Source organism: Notolabrus celidotus, chromosome 23, assembly GCF_009762535.1.
Source record: "Notolabrus celidotus isolate fNotCel1 chromosome 23, fNotCel1.pri, whole genome shotgun sequence".
In the NCBI taxonomy this organism is placed as follows: domain Eukaryota; kingdom Metazoa; phylum Chordata; class Actinopteri; order Labriformes; family Labridae; genus Notolabrus; species Notolabrus celidotus.
The window spans coordinates 9,268,198-9,284,150 of NC_048294.1; the positions used below are offsets into that span (position 1 = coordinate 9,268,198).

The window sequence follows — 15,953 nt, forward strand, 5'->3', positions numbered from 1 at the left end:
TGACCTTTACATATCCTACAAACAGCGAGCAACTCATTTAGAACAACTCCATCTTTGCAAAAGCCAAAGTGTTTCCACAAGCTGGACCGCAATGGTAGCTTGATCATTTCTTGCTCGCCGGCTTCTCCTCTGCCATCCGCCATGCATGGTGCCTTAGTAGGTGGTTGGATAGATTTGTGGTGTTGCCCTGGAACTCTGAAAACAAAGATGGCAGTAGATTTCAGGGGAAGGACTTCAGATACGTGAAATAAAAAATGTAGTTATATTTTGGGGCATTTTCAATTTTAATCTATAGGACAGCTGAAGAGAGACAGGTAATGTGGGGAGTGGAGAGTGGGGGAGGACATGCAGTAAATGGAATCGAACCTGCGACCTCTACGACCTCTACGACAAGGGCTATAGCCTCTGCATGTGGGGCGCACGCTTAGACTGCTAGGCCAACGGCGGCCTCTTTTTTTTTTTCGAAACATTGCCAACACATGTACAGGACAAGATCAACAAATAGAGTTACCCCTCTGTCAATAGGGGGCGCCAAAATAAACACAGACTTAAAGTTCCTTACATGAGCTTTAAATATATGTGTCTATAATATTAAAATATTCATTTTGGTGAATTCATTTATTAATATATAAAAAAAGTATTTATATCTACTACACACATTTATCAGTATTACCAACATTGCTCTGTAGTAATTTACCAAGGTAGATATCAAGCTCTAGGCACCCGTAGGATTCCTGGATGCAGAATTGATTCAGATGTAAATGCTTCGGATCAGTTCATGGTCATTTCCCCTGAAACAACAACTCATTTAAATATCGGTAATAACCACAGACTGTATAAAATATGGACGTAGTATCCGTGACGTCACCCATCTGTTCCTGAGCACTGTTTTGAAGCCAATCGTTGACGGCAGCCATGTTGGAAATGCAGAACTCAACCAGGCGTAGTGTGACGTAAAGAGGTGGAGTTTGAGCCTCCTAGACAACAGCTATGCGTTCCCGCCTGTCGGTCAAGTTAGTCATGTCCTTATTTGGGCAAAAACTTATAATCTTAATATTTTTGTCACGTTAGAAAAAAATTCACCCCCCATACAGTGTGTGCCGATAGAGAGATTAGCTACGTAGAGCCAAGCCGTTTTTTGAACCAGGCTGTAAACATGTTTATTAATGCTGCAAAGATCGTCTTTTTTGAATTGGTGTGTATGTGGTTTCCGGTGTTTCTGCAGCCAGCCTCAAGACAGGAAGTTGCCGCTTGGTAATAAGTCAGTATCGTCCAGATAAAATCGTCTCCCTGTTATCTGTTTGGTTCAAATACGTATTCAGTCAGAAATGCATGTGTAATGACCACAAAATAAATAGAGTCAATTTTCAGCCTGTTTTTGCCAAACAACAACAAAAACATCATGTTTGTGCATATCCTCACATTGAGCAGCTGTTATCTGTTGACCTCTGCTGAATTACATCACTCTTCTTCTGCTGTTGCTCATGTCTTTGACAGATCGCTGTAATTCTTCCCTCTAAAGCTGTCTGCGCTTTAGTAAGTCTGTGTAGACATGATGAGCACCATGTTTTGCAGTTATTCGAAGAGGGTCAGTCCAGAAAAGCAATGACTCACCATTTATTTTTTTGTCTTCTTCTTTGGAGGAGGACTTGTTGTGAAAAGTTGCACTTTGTATGCACTGCAGCGCTGCACGTTTTTCATTATCCTCTCTCCTCTTATGTGCGTTCCAACTCATTTGGAGCGACGTTTTGGGTGAACACATAATGTTGATGGATGTTGTGGCTTCTGGAGGTTTTGTTGTGTGTGTGTGTGTGCACTTGTTTGCTTGTTGTTTTTCTTTGTTACTGCAAACTGGGGATTGGTTTTCCTGCTTGTTCTTGTGCGTGTGTACATGTGTTCGTGGTTCTCTGCAGGGAATTTAAGGGGTTGCATACTGCCTGGAACAGCCGAGCATGGTTTTGGGAGAAAAAAGGGGGCCTCAGCACCTTTTGATGTGTCCCCCCTCTTCATTCATGTGCTGCCAGTCTGCTGGCTCGTGCTGGCCTCTCCGTTTGTGCGATGGTTTCGATGGCCAGAAATATGACGGACACAAAACAGTTCTACCCGGCAGGCTGAAGACTCAAACTACAACTCCTTCCCTTTTTTTTATGACCCTCTCTTCGTGTTGTGTCTCTGTGTCCTCATGTCTGCATGCTCACTCACACACTTGTCCCCATTCTTAGGCAACAACAGGCTCACGAGTTTCTGTCAGGCGAAAAACACAGACAGCTAAAGGGGCTTTTTAGGGCAGCTGGAGCTCGGGGTCCTGCAGGGCCGCCCTGTCAGGAAGGCTACTCGACTGGAAATACAATACATGACACACATACACTGGAAATGCACACACACACACGTAAGACTCAGACACAACACATGAACAGACAGGCTGGATGAGCTGCCTCCTCTACTGGAGGAGCCTCTGATTTCAGGCGTTATTCTGCAAAACAACAGAAGAAGAATCTCATCACATAAAAATAACACCTTCAAGTAGACCTCACTGTTTAATTTGCACTAATTTAATCCAGGTTCTTTTTTGGCTCCAGCTGCACACTTCTCTTCCTTCTTTCACTCCCTGTGTGTTCCATTCTCCTGCTTGTTTAGTGATTGATAAATGAATCCATCTTCTGGCTGTCACCATATTACCCGATCATAAACAGTTGTTTTCTCCCCTCCCTGGCTGGTGATGAAGCTGTGGGCAGGTTGACAAGCGCTTCCAAAACTAGGGGATTAGTTTCCCCCAGGGTTACTTTCAGGGGACTGCGGGGAGTCGTTTGTCAAATGTTAATTGGAAAAAATATCAGCCATGCGTTACTACGTCAACAATTGTGCAATAAAAACGTCAATAAAATGTAACTAAGTTAGACAAACCACATTTTGGAATACATATTCCTGTTTTAAAAGGAGCAATCGACTGTCTTTACTGGTGTTGGATACAACAAAAGCAACAATTTTCTCATATTTAAGCTGTGCAATTTTAATATTTAATAAAAAAACAAAAAAACAAATTCTGAAAATTTAACAAAAAAATTAAAGTATGGTTGAAACATATCAGCATTAAAGGTACAGTGCCTAGAAATGGGAATATTTATCAATGTCTAACTTTAAGATTCTGTTTTGAAATGCTCCCCTGCTCACCCCTCCTGTCGGTGGCCTTCGAGGACAAAAAGCTACTGTGATGCATAATGAGTATGATCCTGCATTTGTCAAATTTTTATTCTAAAAAAATTCTATCACTACAAGTTATTTTGTGCACAACAACCACTCTCTCTTTCTTCAATACAAAAGCATGCATGTTAGCAGTTTGTCCATTCTGTGCTGCTGTAGAAACATGGCGGGCAAGATGGCAGCCTCCATGGGAGGAGACTGTGTTGATATAAAAAAAAAGCTAATTGTAAGTTAAGAAAAACAAAATAATTTAAAGGTACAGTGTGTAGTATTTAAAGCTACAGTGTAGTATTTAAAACTACAGTGTGTAGTATTTAAAGCTACAGTGTAGTATTTAAAGCTACAGTGTGTGGTATTTAAAGGTACAGTGTAGTATTTAAAGCTACAGTGTGTGGTATTTAAAGGTACAGTGTAGTATTTAAAGCTACAGTGTAGTATTTAAAGCTACAGTGTGTGGTATTTAAAGGTACAGTGTAGTATTTAAAGCTACAGTGTAGTATTTAAAGCCACAGTGTGTACTATTTAAAGGTACAGTTTAGTATTTAAAGCTACAGTGTTTTGAATTTAAAGGAACAGTGTGGTATTTAAACTTGCAGTGTGTAGTATTTAAAGGTACAGTGTGTAGTAGGTGCTGTGTGTAGTATTTAAAGGTGCCTGTATTGTTTTAATTTAATGGTACAGGGTGTGATATTTAAGGCTACAGGGTATAGTATTTAAAGGTACAGGGTGTTGTATTTAAAGCTACAGTGTAGTATTTAAAGGTACAGTGTGTAGTATTTAAATTTACATTGTGTAGTATTTAAAGGTACAGTGTGTGGTACTTAAAGCTACAGTGTAGTATTTAAAGCTACAGTGTGTGGTGTTTAAAGATACAGTGTGTAGTATGTAAAGCTACGGTGTGTAGTATTTAAAGCTACAGTGTGTGGTGTTTAAAGATACAGTGTGTAGTATGTAAAGCTACGGTGTGTAGTATTTAAAGCTACAGTGTAGTATTTAAAGGTACAGTGTGTGGTACTTAAAGCTACAGTGTAGTATTTAAAGCTACAATGTGTGGTGTTTAAAGATACAGTGTGTAGTATGTAAAGCTACGGTGTGTAGTATTTAAAGCTACAGTGTGTGGTGTTTAAATATACAGTGTGTAGTATGTAAAGCTACGGTGTGTAGTATTTAAAGCTACAATGTGTGGTGTTTAAAGATACAGTGTGTAGTATGTAAAGCTACGGTGTGTAGTATTTAAAGCTGCGGTGTGTGGTAATTAACACTGAAAACCTTGAGGAAGAAGTGAAAACATCACTTTTTTACATTGTGAATCCAAAACAGTGCTCTTTCTGTCATTACACCTCTGTACCTAAACATGGACTCAACAACAATGTCTCACTGGTGTCCCTGTGTGTTTTTGTACATTTCATTTTAGTGTTATGGAACCAAGTGGGAGGCGATGATAGTGACACTTAAGAAAGGAGCGTCATCATAGAGAACGATGTAGTTAATAAGTGAAGTGAAGCTTTTGCACTCCTCACTGGGAACTTAACTGACAACACTTTGTTTTTCAAAGAGCCACTGTGTTTGTCTACCCGCACTTTGACAAACACACTGCTCTTTCTGTTTTAGGTAGTAAAATAAGCAGAGATCAGGCTATCTCATGAACCTGTTTGTTTAAGGCTGTGTTCTCGAAGCTACCTGGAGGTCATTCATTAAACATTGAACAGGGATTTCTTGTCAGTGGGTCACTTCTGTGCTCGCAAATAAAGAGTCGAATTAAAGGCACGGAGAGCGGCAGCATGAGGCGGCTGATTATTCAACGTCTTGAAATCGGCGGCTGTGTGTAATCTAGCTTTTGTGATTCACACGGGCGCACGCTAATTTGCAGTCTGATCATCTTAATTGAGCTATTTCACACAGTGCACGTGTGTGAGCATGCCCCCCCCCCCCCCCTCCTCTACTGTGTGTTTTTTATGTGTGTGTGTGTGTGCGTGTGTGTGTGTTTTCAAAGGGGGGTCTTGTGACGGGCCCCGCTACGCTGTAGACGCTGTGGCAGATGTATGGGACAGATGCCTGTCTGCTCGGCTGCATCTGTAGCCTGGCTTAACCTACCCCCTCAGCTCTTACACACAGAGACACACACACACACACACACACACACACACACACACACACACTTACTTACTCACACACACACTCACTTACTCACACACACACACACACACACACGACCCCTGTCGTGCCTGCTGTTGAATATGTGTCCTTTTTAAATCTGTCTGGCACATTTTTGTCTCACTTGTCACGCATTTCCTCTTTTCTTCTCCTCCAGTGTTTCTCGCCTTTTTTGGTACCTTCCTCATTTGTCACCCCTGTTGCCTCCTCTTCCTCTCTGTCGCTGTTTTCTGCAGCAATTTTTGTGACCTTGACTACACCATATAGAAACTTAAGTGTCACTTAGGTGTCATTTCCTCCATGTGCACCGCTCTGAGTTGACTCATTGTGGTTTGCATGACCGATTAATCGCGTTTCTTTGCTTTGCTCTAATGCTAGCTTGCAGTTATACCCCCTTGTTGCGTGCTACTTGTGATATTACTCATGGATGTGGTTTGTGTGTCTTTTTGTGTGTTTGTCAACCCACAAATGCCCCTCACTCGCACTTCCTGACGCTGATGAAATCTATGAAAAAGAGCATTGATTAGCCTCTTTTTTTCTCCCCTCTTCCTCTTTTTGTATTTCTGCCCTTTCATGGTGAAATGTGTGTTTGTGATTCTTGTTTGCATGCCCATGTGTGTGTTTCAGTTGTTTTGTGTGTCTGCACGCTTTGCTCTTTCAAAGGAAGTCAAGCCGTGCACTGGTCACCGTCTCTCTCACTTCTGCTTCCTTGCAGCGCTCAGGAAGAGACCTAATCTCTATCTTTTGTGTGTGTGTGCGTGTGTGTGAGTGAGTGTGTGTGTGTGTTTCAGCATGTGTAAAGATGACTGATTACCCAGACGTCCTTTTTGATCCCTTTCAGCATCATTGATTCCTGCAGTTTTCATTCATTTCAGCCTCACACGTCTCCTGGTCCTCTCTCGAGGTTAATACAGCCTGTATCATCACAGCCTCATCTATAACATTAATTCAAAATAAGAAATGTGTTTTTTTAAGAAACATTTTCTCTCTGCTTTCTGCTTCAAAACATTTTCAAAGCTGAGACAGTCCCTTACTTCCATTCACCGCCTGATCGCAGTTCTTAATGACTGCAACGAGAGAAAAACCGCCTCAGAACTTCCTGTGTTATTCTAACACTGCTGTTATCTAATGTCACATTGCTGCACATCATGCGCCTAGCAGAAGTAAACAAGACCGTCCGTGCTTTTAAATGCACTTGCAGCTAGGGATGCTACGATCCCAATCTCAACTTTCAGATCCGAGCCGATCCGAGTGTTTCATAACTGATCGGGGAATCGGCAATTTGAGCCGATCATTTACGTCAGCTTTAAAGATTCATATTATACATATTTCAAACACAGATATGATGTAACAATGTTGGAAGTCCATGCTAAACGAGTGCAAATTTTCAAATTGCTAGGTATGCATATGTTGTAGTAATCCTTGAATGTGTGGGAAAATTCCTCAAAACTATCCGTTCTTGAAATACCTTCTTCACGAGACTTGCTGAAATGATGAGGTCATCACATAAGGGTGACAAGCAGAGCCGTATTTCTTTCTCTTTTTATAAAGTTATATTTTTGGGCTTTCATGCCTTTATTTGATAGGACAGCTGAAGAGGGACAGGAAATGTGGGGAGTAGAGAGTGTGGCAAGTGGTCACGATTGGGAGTTGAACCGGTGACCTCTGCAACGAGGACTGTAGCCTCTCTGCGTGGTGCACTTAGACTGCTGTGCCACCAGCGCCCCGGAGTCGTATTTCTACTTACTTTCATCTGTGCGGCCGGCACAGTGAAACAGCACTCCCTCGGCAACATTGACGGAAACGGTCTGCCCATAGTTCCGCCACCATCAGACCTCAGGAGGGCTAGCCAATCAGAGGAAAGGCGGGTACCAGAGGGACAGTATAAAGCCTGACAAAAGCATGATACCCCCTCTTTAATCTCTTGAACTCTACATTTCACCCCTGACTTTCTTCAACTCTGGATATACAGTATATCTCTATGTTTCTATCTGTAGCCTGACTCATATAGGATTTTGAGACCGATAGCAAAATAAAAAAATCATGCCTTATTTGATTTAAAATAATTACCATACGTTTTTATTATGAAAATCCAACTTAGGCATCACTAAGTCAGCCAGGACCGAGGTTGGCCACATTACTCCGTTTAGCTGTCTGTTCCTCTTCTTGATCGTCTCCTGCCTCTTTGTTTATCCTTTTTGTTTTTGGTGGCTTCACGCCGGGAATGTGTCGCCACATCTTCCTCGAAACACTCTTCCCGCCGTGCTTCTTCAAGCAAAAGGAATGAATAGAACTCCAGTAGCTGACGTCACGCCGTTCCTGACGTACCAAATCACAACAAGAGTACAGAGCGTCGCGAGGGTCAAAATAGCCTGACAGTCGGCGGAAATGAGCGAAAGTATGAAAACAAAACCTCACATGCAACAAAACATTTTCCGTCGACCACTGCTGCATGTGTTTGTGTTTTACACGCCAAACCAATTTTTTACCTGCCATTGGCGCTTGGTGGGTGTTCATTTTACACCGTGGATACAAGGTTACATTTTGGGGTGGGGTTTAAAACTTCTACCTGAATTTTGTAAAAGTATGCAAAACTCTATTAATGTTGTTTGATATTATCGTACATTTTCAAATTTTTGTAGTTAAAACAAGTACCTGCTCATTTTTTATGCTAGGCTACATTAGCTGCAAACAGTTCTGAGAGTATTTAAAGTAATGGGAGTTTGAGCCCAGAGCGTTTTTTCAGCATTAAAAATCAAACTGAGTCTATTATACTATATTTTATGTTCTAAAAAAGAAAAAATGGATACAGATATTGGCGAAATGCTGATAATTATCATCCCATTGATATATCAGTCACAGTCTAACCTGTTTACATAAGGTGTCAACCATTTCCTTTCATTTGAAAATGTTTGTAGCGTTCATACACCAACTGATCTATTCAGATGTCAGGGTTTTCGTGGCTGATCAGATCTGAATGCATCAGATGGAAATATTTTCATTCATTTTTTTTCCTCCAAACTCATCCTGACATATTTGGTATCTGTGTAAACCTTGGGTTCTCTTCTAGATTTGAATTTAAAACTCTGCGGGTTCGAACAATGCTTGGCAGCACAACACGAGTTTACAAAGATGGACCCACCACTTGGTTTTTGTTATTGGTTTGATTCCTGGGATATTCCGTTTCACTTGAGTGTTAGCACATGTGAGCTATCTTTGTTATCTACTCAGAGGTTACATGTGAAGCACTGATTATACGGACAGCATAGATTACAACAGATTCAAAGCGACTGTGAGTGAAAGCTTAATCTTAGGGTGAGGAAGCATGTCTGTGCTGACGGGGGGAGTGGTCTCTCCCCACGTTAGCCACAGTGGTCTGGAATGGTTTGTCGAGCAGTGAAACAGTGTTAACCACAAGCCAGGGCTGTCGCACGAAACCATCCCTTCACTACTGTGAGATTCTGCTGTCATAACAGAACTATGAAGCAATGTTTCTGGATATTTACACACAGTGTTGGCTTGAAAATAAAAGATGACTTTGATTTGAGAGCCAGAGTTATGTGACTGATCCAACTTTCTGCTTTTTGGGGGAATCAAATCACGAGTAATATTTGGTTTTGGCAGGTTGGAACGTTGGATAAATTGTTTACAAATAAAACAGATTGAGTTGGAAAAATGCAACTGGTTTCAGATATTCAGACACCACTTTTTCCCTCTGATAGCAGAATTGGTTTTGGTTGGTACTAAAAAACATTCTGATGTTAGTCCCAAAGTCTTAAAACAATGAAATCTAAATACTACTTAAGCTGTAAAAAACTTTGGCCGAACAAATACAAAAAATATATGCAGGCAAGAAATGCAATAAAACTGTCTTCAAATAATCCTTTGTTGAGAGTAAGTCTACCCCCCCAAAAAAAAGTCTTAGCTAAAAATGTATAATAACGTTTATTAATGGCTAGGGCTGACCAGAAATATAGATACATCAGACTATCTCAGTATTTGTTAGCCTTGAGTATTTTGGCACAATTCTTAGGACAAATTTGTGTCCACTTAAGACCATTGGGGAATCACCTGGGTCTGTTGATGTCTTGGAGGAGATGACCATTGACAATTGAGTACTAAGTGGAAACAAAATCAAACACAAGCTGCAAAAGCTACGCTCAAATTAAGCTAATGTTAGCTGCAGCTCAATGCGCAGCCCCTCCCTCCAGTCATGTTGCAAGAACATTAGCATTGGAGCGCAATATTTTATTTCCTTTCAAAAGATTTAAACTGTGTCAACATTCTTTGCTAGCATTACACTGCTTTTGTTTGCATACGTCAAATTTATATAGCCAGATATCAGTGAAAGTGTTGGAAAGCATTTCAAAACATTGCTCAGTGCCACTTTTTGACTTTTGCCAACCTTTATACACCCCATTTTCTGTTGCATATTGATAAAAAAAAATGTAACAAACATCAAAGTTAGAACTGTGGAACTATTGTTAATGGCATTATTGCTATTGAGTGGCCTGGGGCCCCCTGAAATCTAATTGGCCACCATAAAATCCATTAAAATAATTGGATTGTCTTGCAAGTAGCTTTCTTTGCATTTCAGTGTCTCACATTTCCTTTAGTTAGTACTTCAAAATAATCACTTTGGACCACAGACTGTATAAATTAGGACGTAGTATCCGTGACATCACCCATCTGTTTCTGAAGTGCTGTTTTGAAGCCAATTGTCAGCGGCAGCCATATTGCTGCTGTCAAGCGATTGTGACGTAAAGAGGCGGGCTTTGAGCCTCCTCGCCAACAGCTACAGTGTTCCCGCCTGTCAATCAAGTTAGCTGTGCCTCTCATTGGAAGACTTGTAATCTTAATATCTTCGGAATAGCCGCGTTATGAAAAAAATAGCTATCAAGACTACACTTGTCTTTTGTACCAGGATGTAAACATGTTTATTTCTGCTGTAAAGATCAGCTTTTTTGAATTGGTGTGTATGTGGTTTCCGGTACCTCCGGAGCCAGCCTCAAGAAGATCCTTGATAAACTGCAGTTTTTAGCACTTTGGACTTCAGCATTTTTAGACCGGAGGTTGACGCTTGCTTTTGACTTACATCTGCTTGCGAAGACCTCAAAGAAATACGCTAAGAGGATTAAAAAGTAAATAAAAGTAGATTTATACAGGAATGTACTAAGATGCTTTAATGGTATTATTTAAAGTATATAGGATTAGTAGAGATAGAAAAGGTAAATATATACAATTTGCTGCAGATATTGTGACTGTAATATAGGCCACCCCGATTGGGGCCCCCCTTTTTAAAAAGCTTAGCTCCGCCCCTGCTTCCAGGCACCCTAGTGTGTAAAATGCAAACCAAGCAGTCCCATGTGTCTCAGTTGATTCTGTGTTAGATTGGTGACCTCCTATAGCTGTCTAACAACGCTCTCGACTCCATTATGAGGACATGACACACAGCACGAGTACCAAAGTGTGCGTGTCTCTGTGGTTTTATCTGTGATGTCACTCTTCCTGGAAGTCATCAGAAGGTGTCGGATGTCACGCGCCCTGCAGGCCTGACACCAGCAGGGTTCAGACTGCGAGGTTGTTCTGTGTCATCCACAACAGCTTTAGAGAGCCACCTCAGGGCGACTGTGTGTGGAGAGTGTACGGTTTGCTTCGGAGCGAGAACGTTTGAATCATGCAGTGTTTGACTTAAATTTGTGAATCTTTTTCTCCTCGCTTTATTTCCAAAAATGTCACTATGGTGGCTCATAAGGGTCAAAAACCTATCAAATTAGTCAGGGATTCTAGGATTGGATCTTAGTTACACTGTTGTTAATTCTGAATAAAAAACAGAGGATCATTTTTAACTCATTTGAGGTTCTATTGAAGCTTTTACTCCCAAAAACGTCCGTTATTTGACATGAAAAGTGAAATCAACACGTACACCTTGTCCATTATGTTATGCATTAATCACAAATCCCTATCAGCTTTCCTCCTCCTCCTCTTCTCACCTCTCTCTCTCTCTCTCTTTCTCACACACACACACACACACACACACACACACACAAACACACACACACACACACACACACACACACACACACACACACACACACACACACACACACACACACACACTGTGAGGGGGCCCCTTGCTTCTCATAACAAAAGCTCTGTCTAACCCGAGCGTGCGGCCGAGTAACGCGTATAAGCAGAGTAGAGAAGCTGTGTGTGTGTGTGCGTGTGCTTGTGTGTGTGTGTGTGTGTGTGTGTGTGTGTGTGTGTGTGTGTGTGTGTGTGTGTGTGTGTGTGTGTGTGTGTGTGTGTGTGTGTGTGTGTGTATGTGTGTGGGAAGCCCTCAGAGCACCCCAGCGTGTCAAGTGTCACTGACATCTGTGCGTGTGTGCCGATCTGCTCGTGATGTTTCAACGTCCGTGTATTTGCCACGGCGTCTCCATCGTAGCATCGTTGCTCGACCTTTGACCTGATTGCTTATCAAGCCAGAAACTTCTCTACTGTTCTACCAGATATTGATGTTACTAAATGTTTGTGTAAAGGAGGTGTGAGTGTGTGTGTGTGTGTGTGTGTGTGTGTGTGTGTGTGTGTGTGTGTGTGTGGGCGGTGGAGGCGGAGTTGACAGGAGTAATTGGACCTTGCAACACTTTTGACACGAGAGGAATCTTTGCTGGTGATCTCAGCTCTGTTGTTTCTTTTTTTTTCTTATTCTCTCTCTCGCTCTTCTACTCTTCTTCATTCCCCCCCCCCCCCCCCCCCCCCCCCCCTCCTCTGCTCCTCTCCCTCGCTCCTCACTGTCCCTCTGAGCCGGTCATTAACGGTTCACCCCCCCTTCTCTCATCCCCTTCTCCCTGTCTCAAATGGACCCAGCTGGAGGGGAGGAGAGGGGGAGCGTAGCTTTTTTGGCTCGCAGATTGTGCAAGGCTTTCCAGAGGTCACTGCGAGTGTGCTGTGTGTGTGGTTGTGTGTGTGTGTGTGTGTGTGTGTGTGTGTGTGTGTGTGTGCGCTCTCGTTCTGCATTTTGACACCTCAGTTTTGTTTTTACACATCTACAGAGATGCACACAATCCCTCTCTCAATGAACCTCCTTCTTTGTTCTCTTTGCAGAGAAGCGATGAGGAATTACCTGAAGGAGCGAGGCGACCAAACTGTCATGATCCTGCACGCAAAAGTTGCACAGAAATCCTACGGCAACGAGAAAAGGTGAGTGACGTCACGACAGCAGCCGCTTACTCAGGACTTTTTTAAACATCGGAAGTGTTTTGCAAGTGTTGCTGTTGAAAGTAAGGTTGTCAAAACTTTTCATACCAGTGCTTTAAAGCGATAGAATATGCGTTCTTTTTACATTCAGTGGTATCAAAAAGCACCCAAGCAGATAAAAAATAACAGGCCTTCACTCATATTTCAACCAGAAGTCGCTGTGAGCGACTGAAAGTGAAGGGTCTAGCACTGTTGGTCGATCAACTTAGAGATAAGGTCAAGAGAGAGAGAGAGAGCACCAGTAAAGTAAACCACTGACAAAGGAAGTTATTTCTAATTGTTCCATCGTTGTGGTCACACTCTGAAGAGCTCATCAACACGTCCACACCTCCACAGTCATGTGCAGGAAGGTGTCAGATTTGGTCGATTGCATCTGAAGTCACGCTTCTTCTTCTTCCTGCCTGCTGTGTGTCTCTCTGCTCGGCCCTCCATAACAGGCACTACACTGCTTATGGCCACATTCCACCAGATCCGTGTTCGATGCGTCTCCAACCGATCACGGCGTCAAATCTAATAGGTTTCTTTTCTAGTCCATGTGTTAACTTCCACTGGATCCGCTCCAGCTGTGTCTCTGATCCGGCAGGCTAGAGCCCTCCAGATCAGATACGCAAGACTTCTAGTTTTGCAGGATGCCGGAGCACGACGCATCAATCTGCACAGAGCAGATGGAGCGGGACAGGAAGTCGGGCTCCAAAACAAAATTAAATCATCTGCTTAATTTTCAGAATAAAAAAACTCTGTGTTATCACCAGATCGTATTTCACTAAACTACAACAACAAACCGTCATGATGAGCGGAGCAAGGCCTGGAGTCAACAGGTCAGAGGTTTTCAGAGGACCATAAAGACAACATGGATGAAGAGAGGAGGAGGAGAATCCTTGATTCAGTCATTACCGCGGGAAAACCTCGGTCACATGACTCCAGCTGTCTGGTGGTCCTGCTCCGTGCTACATTCTGAAAACTCAACCAGTGCGTGTTGACGGACGAGAGAACACGCAGACGGACCGGACACATATCTGGTGGAAGTCCTGTGTAACTCTCCTCACTCACTGGGAGGCAAATACTGATGCTTTGTGAAGTCCTCGAGCATCTGATAAAGACACATACTTTGTATTTAGGTCTGCTGCAGACAGACAGACTAAGGGAGAGAGAGAGCGTTTACAGCAGTACACAATGACTGACGCCTTTAAAAATACTACAACTTGTAACTCTCCGCAGACACAATAAAGTTTTCACTTTCATTGTGCATCATTTTTAGGGGAATTCTGATTTATTTATAATAATAATGAAGTGTATTTACAAAGTGCTTCACATCATAAAAATCCCCCAATAACAAACAAAGCATGAGGGAGAGACATATTGAACTAGCAAGACCATTTAAGAGGAACAGCTGAGGAAAAGAGAAACTACTAAAAGCTGTTAAAACAATAAAACAATTCAAATCAGTAAAATAAATAAAAACAATGAGTGAATAAAAGAGAAACATCAATAAAAGTAAATACAAAATAAATGTAGCATCATGGATACAACAATATTAGCCTTTCATTCCTCTTAACCCTCCTGTTACCCTCAAATTTACATCTTTTAACATCTTTTATCCTTTTATCCATATTTTAAACCTCCAGAAACTGATTGTTACCCAGGTTTATGTGTCAGGTACTTTATGTTTCTTTGTTGACTACCTAAATAGCCCTTTAAATAAAGTATATTTAAAGCATAAACACAATTTAAAGCATTCAGAAGGACTTTATTTGTAAAACAGAACATCAAACTGCTGCGAGTTTGTCATGCTCTCGTCAGCCCTGCCTTGTGTCTATGTTGTCAAAACGTACGACACAGGACACATCATTGAATGTCTTTAGAGACATGGCTGGAAATATTACATCTCAATATAAAGGTTGGCAGTTCAATCCCAGCTCCTGCAGTCTCATGCAGAAGTGTCCTTGGTTATAGTGACCTCAATATCATCCAAAACAACCAAAACAAATGTGTGTGAAATGTTGATGTTTCTTATATTATATACAGCTAAATCAGCCTGGGGTCAAACTGATGATGAAAAGTCATGAAATATGAAGCCAACAAAGATGGTGTTAGTCATTAATTCAGAGACGTTAAAGATTGAATGGGGTCCAATTGACCCCAAGGATAATAGGAGGGTTAAAATGATTAAAATGTTGCTTTATGATCACTGGCTTTTTCTGTACGGGCACTGTGTGCAGCTGAGGCATCAATGTCGTTTGATTTGGTATCATCAATCCAAATTCTGGTATCGTGACAGCCCTAGTTGAAAGCTGATCTTCAGATTGATATTTTCAGGAGCTTGCCGTCCTCCTCACAGCGGGACTTTCTCTCTGTTGGACGCTCTCATGTAACTGGACATACCAGTTTTGTCGGAGGGGAGAGGGGCCGCTGGGTATGGTGTGCTTGAGACAGAGGAGGAGGAGTCTTCCTTAACTGTGACTGTTTCTGTGTTTACAACGCCACAAAATGTTAAAGGGGGATTCTGTGTAAACAAGCTCAACAGAAGAAATCATAACTATGGCGACTGGAGTGAGCAGTAAAGAGTTGAAAAGCCAAACAACTCCAGGGAAGCCTGGGAAAACACACTCTCTCGTTCCTGTGCTGCATTTTGACCCTCCTGACCTCCAGTCTCACACGAGGTCAGAGTAGGAAGTGAGCGTCGCCCTCCTGCACGAGGCCACGTTCAGGTGAAGCAACCACCTCCTCTGTCTCTCCTCTGCTCTGCTGAACTCATCTCCTCTTCCTCGAAGCCTTCCTGTCACTCTGCTCTCACCTTTCTACCTCTCACTTTTTATAGCTCGTCCTCCCTCCCCTCCCTCGCTCCCTCCCTCCTCTCGTCTTTCTTATTACGCAACAACCCTTCAGCTCTCCATCCTCCGACTGTTTTCTCAACTCCCAGAATCCTCTGAGAGTTGAGTAAAAACAGAAGAGAGGTTGAGACTGAGATGAATTCCTCTGATAAACTTATCAAACACGCAGACTCGGAGCTTCACGACCCTCCAGGCCCCCCCTCCCCGCTGAACCCCACATGTTTGCGCCGTTTACGTCAGCCCTCGCACCTCCGTATCGCTTCTGTCTGCTTCGTCACGAGGGAGCAAAAAGAAAGTGGGCGAGAGGAGAGAATGCAAATGTGCCCTCTTCCTCCTTCTTTCATCCGCCTCTTGTCTGTCTGCGCTTTTTATAGGAGGTGAAAGTAGACAAACACCCACAGAGACAGACAGCGGCGTTGCGAAATAGGTCGCTTTCCAGTTCTACACTGACGCACATGAATTTATCTGCGAGAGAGACGAGTCTGTGTGAGGGGGCTCAAAGTCGTCCTC

At 42.4% G+C, this 15,953-nt stretch overlaps 1 protein-coding gene across 2 annotated transcripts in view; it reads left to right on the forward strand.

Annotated features, from left to right (window-relative positions):
- rbpjb (recombination signal binding protein for immunoglobulin kappa J region b) overlaps window positions 1–15,953 on the forward strand; it is a 70,288-nt gene that overhangs the window by 43,846 nt on the left and 10,489 nt on the right. For both annotated transcript variants that reach the window (XM_034676751.1, XM_034676750.1), the window contains exon 3: window positions 12,460–12,555. In XM_034676751.1, coding sequence (XP_034532642.1) covers window positions 12,460–12,555 — 96 coding nt within the window. The remainder of the gene's footprint in view (window positions 1–12,459; window positions 12,556–15,953) is intronic.